General features: G+C 54.0%; 1 protein-coding gene across 1 annotated transcript in view; it reads left to right on the top strand.

The window, feature by feature from the left end:
- Window positions 1-8,704, top strand: part of HEG1 (heart development protein with EGF like domains 1) — a 63,424-nt gene that overhangs the window by 17,032 nt on the left and 37,688 nt on the right. The window contains exons 5-7 of the mRNA XM_045287520.1: window positions 3,168-3,437; window positions 4,027-5,349; window positions 7,384-7,503. Coding sequence (XP_045143455.1) covers window positions 3,168-3,437; window positions 4,027-5,349; window positions 7,384-7,503 — 1,713 coding nt within the window. The remainder of the gene's footprint in view (window positions 1-3,167; window positions 3,438-4,026; window positions 5,350-7,383; window positions 7,504-8,704) is intronic.

Raw genomic sequence — 8,704 nt, 5'->3', positions numbered from 1 at the left:
CCTTGGGAATGCCTCTGTCTGTCTTCCTGGGAATGCCTCTGTCTGTCTGCCTTGGGAATGCCTCTTCAGAGCCTATGTTTTTTCATTGAGTTGTCATTTGAGTCATTGAGTTGTCATTGTTTCGTTGTAAGAGTATAGTCATCCTGGATAACTTGCTGATGCTCTTTCATCGAGGGGATATCTTTCCTGACCTTTTGATGCTATCATTTGCAGCCTCAAAGTTTTGTGTTTTGATGTGTCCAGTTTCTCTTTTTTTTTTCTTTCAAGCCATTGTATTAGGCCCTAATCCAGACATCATACCATTGCACAGTTCACTCATGTCAAGCACTATGGTACAATTGCTACTACAATCAGTTTCAAACCACCTTCTTCCTTCTTGTACTCCTTGAATTCAGCTCCCCATGATCCCCACTCACCTCCCCTGCCATACTCCTCAGGAACGCTTACTCTAGTTCTTGTCTCTATAGATCCATCAATCCTGGGTTTCATATACCGAAAAACATAGAAAAATACACAACAAAGAGTCATGGGCTACCAGTCATGACAAAATACAACAGAGATTAAAACCCAATATGAAAAAAACCCTAAATATAGAAAGTAACAAAAACCATATCAAGCACAAAGTGTATCAGATGATCAGATGACAAGGTTTTAACCATTCAAGTCAGATTTACCATTCTAATCTACTAGTCGTCTCTACAGTACTCTGTCTGATCACACCAGGTTATTCCCAGCACTCAGGTATGGTCAGAGGGAAATCACCAGAGGCTTATTCCCTGTGTAGTTCTTGCAAATGTATTTTGGATTTCCACGGTCATCCAGAGCCTTCTGCATGCACACCACAATCTCACAATTTAAACTCTGATGCTGTTCCCTCCTTCAGATTTGGATTATATAATTTACAATCCTTAGATCATGGATATGGGTGTGCTTCTTCCAGGTGAGCTTAGTTGACCAATTTCCCTTTTTTGCTTTATTGTTCCTCTTTAATAATGTGTTTATATAAAGTAATCAGGGGGAAAAAACCCAACCCTAAGCAACCTTATCAATATAAAGCATGTGTAGACCAAAGCAAAAATTCATTTGCTTATCGTTGAAGCTTATCATGGGCTTAAATTCTTGCTTCTCCGCCACTAATAATAATAGCTCCATTTCCCATGTGTGAAAATCGTAATTGCTGAGGAAAATCAGCATTTGTTTTCCAGCTCGTGAAGTGGGAAAGTATGTGCTTATCCTGAAAGAATGGCCACACATAGCTGTGCTCTTCCGCATCTGTGCATGGAAAGCACGGTATTTGTCTCCAAAACAAAAGGAATTCTTTTCCACCCTGACCGCTGTGGGGCTCGGAATTGTACCTCCTCACACTGCCTGACTTTGGGTCCCATGGGGTTTCCCGCTGCTAAATCTCTGCAGTCTCCCTTTTCTCTCTGCACTACGAGCTCAGCTGGTTAGTCGAGAAAATGGGATTTCCATGGGAGTGGATCTGGGAGCGCAACAATGAAGAGCCAGAGAAGCAGTAGCCTGCCTCGCTCTTGATACATCTCACAGCGGGGTCCCGGGGCTGTATCTTCTTGCTTCAGAATCTGCCAGAGCTGAATGATTCTGCGATCCCACATCAGGGCCCGCCTTTGTTCCCTCGTTTCGTCAGACACGGCCCCCGCTTCAGGGGCCGATTCTCCACTCGGCGCCGTCTGTGGCCCTGACAGGGTGGCTTGCCTGGAGGTCACTCACCAGAGTCAAGACCTTTTGCTGCTCTTGTGTCTGCACATCCCCGTGCTGCTTTCATTCCTGCTGGGCGGGGCATTTTAACCTGTATCATCTTACGTGAAACTCGCCTGTACATCCATTTGCCATCAAGAAGCGTGCCAACGGGTTGTTAAGGGGCAGCCTGGGTTGGGAATGGAAATAATAATCTCAAACAACAGAGCCTGTTCTCTCTCAGTCAAACTGTGAGCTATTTTGACCAAGAAGGGATCGGGACCCATCTTTTTCATATCTGAAAAGAGGAGTTCTTTAGTCATCCGTTGGCCCTTTTCATTCTAAGGCTCTTGACGCCTGTAGCGTAATATTTACCCCCAGAGGAAGGATATAGATCCATGTGTCCTTGTCCCCTTGCCCTCCCTGTCAGTAAAACAGAGCAAACGCATTAGGAAAGTAATCAAGCAAAAGCAAACCACCGCTAACCTCCAACCGCCAGACCATTTCTCAGCGATATTTGAAAGCACAGAGTGAGCGGTCCCTCGCTAATGCATGTGTTGCAGGTCTTAGCAAGAGATGAACGCGTTCTGAGTAACTCGGGCCTCCCCTGGGGGCCTCCTCGGGATATTGAAAGCCCCAAGCGGGGTGTTAGTCTTGTGTGAACCGCTCACCTCTCTTGCAGACACAACCAATTTTCCCGACTTCTCTTTATGATGTGTCACTCGGCAGAAATTCGGCATTGATCGTGTTCGCTGACACCATAAAGCGGACCATCAATCCAGGTCAGCGGCACAGTATGCTGGTTCCCCTGGAGGCTCCAGTCACTGCTATGTCCTTGTGAGAACAACACATATTTGACCTTGTCGCTCGCAGCCAGAGACCCTGAGGTAGCACAGGGACGTGCCTTGGCCCTGTCGTCCAGCCACGAGGCTTCTTTCTGGGCTCTGTTTTCCTGTCGCCGTGGTTCTCTATCTGGGGCCGGTGGCGTGGTGTGGTTCAGTGGTCGAACTCTCCCCTTCCGGGCACTTCTCATCTTGGTGGCACTGTCAGGCAAGCATTGGACTGCTGGCCTCAAGGTTGGGGGTTCGAAGCCACCAGTTGCTCCAAGGGAGAAAGATGAGGCTGTCTGCTCCCACGACGCTGTGCAGGCTGGGCAACCTCTTGTCAATTTCCTCCTGGCCTAGCATAGCCTCCATGGCAGTGAGGATTCAGGAGACCTCCGTTCAAGTCCAGCCAGGGAGCCGGATGTGCAGCCACCACCCACCTGGTAGTGAGGTGTGTGTGTGTGTGTGTAACTGGGTGGCCACATGAAGACAGACTTGGAAGAACGTTCTAGCCATCCACTTTTGAAAATCAGCCAAAGAAAACCCCTTGGCTCACGCTGTGTTTGGTTCTGACTTGAAGGTGGCTGCTCCCACCACCACCAGTCCTTGCATTTACGGGCCATTGTTTTTCCCATCTTCTCTCAGCCATGGAAGACAGCCGTGAGCTGGGAGGCCATTCAGACCCACAGGGAAAGACCCACGGGGCTCACGCTCTCAGCCCACACACGTCCGCGACTTTCACCGGCAGTGGGGAGCAGACGCTGCGTGCTCTCACCAATGGGAGCACAACCTCTGGGGACGTGGGGAGCCCCGCCTCCGTGCCGAGGGAAACCGAGAGCCCCGCTCGGCACGGGGGCATGACGGAGGACACAGGCCTGGCCTCGGGTCCACTGGCTGCCACGCGCGTCCTTGCAGGTGAGGTGCCCTCCGCAGAACCTCTGTCCCCACCTTCCTTCCGCTCATTGTCCGCTCACTCAGCCGGAGAGGGGTTATGCTTTCTGTCCACCCAGAGAGTGCTTTTCTGAAGAGAACTTTCTGGGGTCTCCCCCAGTCCTCATGCCCACCTCCACCCCAGCTCACTGGCCTGGGCACTTGGGGTGGTGCCTGTCGGGAGGCTTGAAGTAAAGGCCACCGGCCACGATGTGGCTCAAGCCAGTGTCCTGGGAAAGCACTACCTCACCGTGCCTGATGGAAAGTCACGAAGGCTTCCTTTTTCCATTTGAGCGTAACAGTTGCTCTCTTTGGGAACTGGAGACCTTTTCTGATACCGATGTGAGTTAACCACGCAAGGCACGGGGAAGGGATTGGGACCCAATCCCTCCTCTTGGGCTCCAGCCCCCACTGCTCTTGGATGACCAGGGCCTCTCGGGAGGAGAGCCTGTCATTGACACTCTCCTCCCCAGGAAATGATCCCCCGTGCCTATAGTCATGGTCAGGGCATGGCAAGGCTGCCCCTTCTGTGTCTCTTACTTGAGGGGACCTCACTGTGTGTTTCCCTCGGCAGCCCCCGGCACGCATGCTGCTCGAGCGAGTGGCACAGACGCCGACCAGAGGACACACAGTGACCACACGGACCACACCTACATCTCATCCACCTTTACCAAAGGAGGGCGGGCGCTGCTGCCCGTCACCGAGAACACCTCGTCCTCCGACACAAGGGACAGCGCCGCCTCGTCTATCGAGACCGCCAACTCTCCGCCTTCGCAACGTCCTTCTGCATCTCATGCTCGGACGGAAAGAAGTCGTGCCCCACCCCACGACCGGGGCTACCCTCAGCCTTCCACCGAGTCGCTGGTGGTACCTTCTTCCCACCCTCCACCCTACACCCCCACCGTGAATGTGCCCAACACCTTGGTTCTTCTGAATGTGGACCCCGGGTCGGTTGGTGGCTCCTCTTCTCCATCAGAACCCCCGGGGCCTCTGTCCTCGGTGTCACAGGTCTACCCGTGGTTTGCATCAACCCCGCCATCAACTGGGGCCTCTGCTCCTCCACTGATGTCTACCTCAGAGGCGCCTTGGTCTTCTTCGCCGTCACCCTTACCGACGACATCTTTGAGGGCATCCACCCCGGCCCCATCTTCGAGCTCACAAGCAACAGTCTCACATCCAGCTGGCACCCAAATCCTGCCCAGCGCAGAGGAGACTTCTGGGACGTCACCTGGGACGTGGACAGTGGCATCCTCCCTGGCAGTGCCCCACAGCAGTCAAACAGCAGACGCTAGGAGCCAGGAGGAAATCATGGCGGCGCCAAAGTCTTTGCCGACAACATCCGCCGAACCTGTGACAACAACGGGCTCTCCTGCTGGAGTCCCTTTGTCCCCAGCTTTCACACAACCATCCCCCAAGCAAACCCTCCCAGTCACGAGGACCCGCCTCGCCGGCACGTCCCCAGCTCTGAGAGCCCCCACTCCCAAAACCACTCATCCTCTGCTGACTGCTGTCGGCCTCCCGTCCAGCACTGGGGCTCTGCTGGGTAGTCCCACCATAGTGCAGACAGCTGCTGGGACACAGCGCATGCCCCCCAGTCCTGAGACCCTCGTGCCTCACAGCTCAACGCAGGGTGCTGTCACCGCAGAAAGAACCCTCATCCATCCGGATTCTACCACCAGTCCGGTCCCTCTGACCAGGACCCCCGCATCAGCAAGAGAAGCCAGCCCAGGGCGTGCCTTTACAGAGGCACACAGCCCAGCTTCACGTCCCTCCCAGGCATCGCCGCCTCCCCAAACCACAGATGTTTCCACGGCCCCAGGATCGACTCTGCCGTCCACCACCATCCCCGCTCAGGGCAGCACGCAGTCCCCAAGGGCATTGCCGTCTCCAGCCTCGGGTAAGGCTCCGCCGCACTGAGCACAGAAAACCGTGCAGACGGGGTGTCAGGGAACGTGTGCAAGCAGCTAGTCTGTTTCTTCCTGATCTAAGATGCTTCCTGTCGAAGCACTTACAGCATGAAATAATGTCATGGTGGGCCCACCCAAGACTTACATAATTCTCCCTGAAGGAAGAGGAGAGGACACACTGGCTTATAGGACCTTCACAGAGAGTGCCGAGGGAGCTTTTAATGCTCTGTAATTGCAGGAGCTTTGGAGCGTGGCCTTCACTCTCCCAAGGTCAGAGAAGGGCAGCAGTGTGGCTCCGAGGGAGGGGAGACTGCACTAAAACAGTCTTGCCGCCTCACCTGTCTGTGAGGCTCAGAATGGGTCTGCCTCCTCCCAGATCCCAGCCAGAGCCTCTGTCCACGGGCGGGCTCCCTCCCCTCCACGCCAGGGAGAGTCCTTGTGACCCAGAGGAAGTCCAGGCCGCTCCCTCCCCCTCCGGTCACGCTACTACTTGAAATGCAGGCCTGGGGAGAGGGGCAGCTCCCATAAGCCCGTCCAGTGACCTCCCCCTTTTCCATAGCCACCGCATGACCAGGGCTGCTCGGAATACGTATGTGCTTGAGGTTCCCCTGTGTGTGTGTGAAAGGGCGAGGAAATGCTGCCCTCTGGGTGATGCCGAACCATTACAGAGCCGCAGGGGCAGTGACATGAGACAGCCACGTGATGCCACGTTCAGAATTGGCCCTTCGGCTGGTCCACACAGAGCAGGCACTCGGTTACTGACTGTCTCAATCAGGCCACCTCGAGCAACCGGCAGGGGGTGGGGGTGGGGTGAGGAGCAAGGTAGGGCGGGGAGGTGCCCACCCCCAGAATACAAGCAGGCCCAGGGCCCCCTCTTTGTCCCTCTGGAAAAGGTGGCTCATTCTCCAGGGAAATGGGGAGTCCCGTGTCATAGCAGAAAGGCCAGATATATTCTCATCCCAGAACCCACTTCACAAGTCCCCCTGAAGCTGGTCCAGGGACTGGAATCCAGAAGTCAGGCGGATGGTAGCTGTGGGCGCGTATGAAGAGCCCTTCTCTGACCAGTCACATTTGCTTCGTGGGAGTGCTCAGGGGCAATGCTAAGGTCGCACTGAAAGAGGGCGGTGCCACCTGAAGATTCAGCCGTCTGGCTCTCCGAGAGATCGTTTTGGAGCAAGAGCTCTGGACTCTTCTCTCGTTCCACCCTTGGTTGGCTCCTTGCAGGCTGCAGACGTATGCTGTGAGTTTCAGCTTTTCTAGAACGCCCCTAGAACATGGTACACCAGGAGCCGTAGTGGGGCACGCGTTGGGCTGTGAACCGCAAGGTCACCTGTTAGAAACCACCGGCCGCTCTACAGGAGAAAGACGGGGCTTCCTACTCCTGTAAAGAGTGATAATTTGGGCAACCCACAGGGCAGGTCAACCCTGTCCTTTAGGAGGGTCGCTGGGACGCAGCACCGGCTCCGGGCAGTGAGTTTGGGACTTGGTCTGAGAGTGTGCCTTGCAAATGTACACTCTCAGACGCCCAGGGAGCAGTCTGGCTCTGTCCCAGAGCATCTCTGTAGCCGGCATCAACTTGAGGGTGGGGTGTTCCATTGCCAGCACATGCTCTTGCCAGGTCTACAGAGACCGCACAGAGCTGGGGTCCCTGCCCCGGCCCCGGGAGCCCCGATGCTTCGCAGCCTGTGTGGTTTGGACTAAGTGAATCCAGGTGCGGCTGATTTTCCCATTAGGTGATGAGAGAGGGCGATTGAAGCACTCCACTCTGATCACGGCACAATGTGTGGAGGCCCAGTTAGATTCCGAGAGTTGGCATATGCAAACTAGCGGCGGTGGCCGGGCCCACTGCACCTGCCTTCTGTACTTCTTGGGAGCCCATGGTATCCTAGGAGGGTGGCCTTTTAGGGTACTGAAACAGAAAGGTAGAAGAATCAAATAGTAGCTGAGAGTACTAGACCTGGACTTAGAGCTGTCTTTTCATCTCCTGTGGGACTGACTGCTGGATTCCCGGGCTGTGTTTGCAGGTGACAGCTGTGCCACAAGCCCTTGCCTTCATGATGGGAACTGCACTGCGGAGGAGGCCACCCGTCGAGGGTACCACTGTGTGTGCCCGCCTTCCTGGCAAGGGGATGACTGCAGTGTGGGTAAGAGCAGAGGGTATGTCCAGTGGTCTCCACTTCAGGATCACACTCAGCTAGCCAGGGAAGGCCAGTCTCCTCCACCGTGGAGGGCAGAGAGGTTTCCCGCTCCTGCCCTGGGCCACCGGGGGATTCGTCAACATGACTCTGCATCCCTGCAGGATGGCGTCAGGCACGACTGCAGCATGCAGCTGACATGCATGCCACATGATCTGACTCCCTGTGCTTCAGGCACAGTGCACTAGCCCTGCAGCTCCCTAGTGCCCTCCACCCCCCCCAACTCAGTAAAGTCTCCCTGCCTGAGTCAAGGTGATATTAAAACAGCCCTAATTCTCCCCCAGGAGCCCTGGTGGCAGAGTGGGTTAAGCATTAGGCTGCTAACCTCAAGGGCAAGAGGTTCAAATCCACTAGCTGCTCCATGGGAGAAGGTTGAAGCTCTGGACTCCCATGAAGGGTAACAGTCTGGGAAACCCACCGGGCCAGTTCCAGCCCCAGAGGGTCACCCTGGGTCAGAATTGCCTCGATGGCAGCAAGTTTGTTGTTTGTTTGTTTTTCATTCTCCCCCTCTATCACACTCTGCTCCTGTGCCTGCGCTTCCAAATCCTGCCTTATATTTATCATTAAAGAGCACTGAGCGCAGCTGCTAATTGGAAGAGTGTGGATCAAATCCACCAGCTGTGCCAAGGGAGACAAATGAGTCAGTCTTCTTCTAGAGAGAAATACAGCCTTAAAGGCGGGGGAAAGGAAGTGGGTGTTAACAAGCCCAGGGACAAGGGAACAACAAGTGAACCAAAATCGGTGGTGAGGAGGGTGTAGGAGGCTTGGTAGGGCTTGATCAAGGGCAATGTAACCCAGAGGAATTCCTGAAACCCAAATGAAGGCTGAACATGATAGTGGGACAAGAGGGAAGTAAAAGGAAATAAAGGGAAGAACTAGGAGGCAAAGGGCATTTGTAGAGGTCTAAATACAGACATGTACTATGTAAATATATTTATATATGATGATGGGGAAATAGATCTATGTGCATATATTTATAGGTTTAGTATTAAAGTAGCAAATGGACATTGTGCCTCTACTCAAGTACTCCCTCAATGCAAGAACACTTTGTTCTATTAAACTGGCATTCCATGATGCTCACCTTCCTGGCACAATCGTTGAAGACAAAGTGGGTGCATAAGCAAATGTGGTGAAGAAAGCTGATGGTGCC

The sequence above is a fragment of the Echinops telfairi genome, unplaced genomic scaffold (assembly GCF_000313985.2).
Source record: "Echinops telfairi isolate 266 unplaced genomic scaffold, ASM31398v2 ScPeMD7_17;HRSCAF=63, whole genome shotgun sequence".
In the NCBI taxonomy this organism is placed as follows: domain Eukaryota; kingdom Metazoa; phylum Chordata; class Mammalia; order Afrosoricida; family Tenrecidae; genus Echinops; species Echinops telfairi.
The sequence above is the reverse complement of the archived record's forward strand: the minus strand, read 5'-3'. Positions and strand labels throughout refer to the sequence as shown.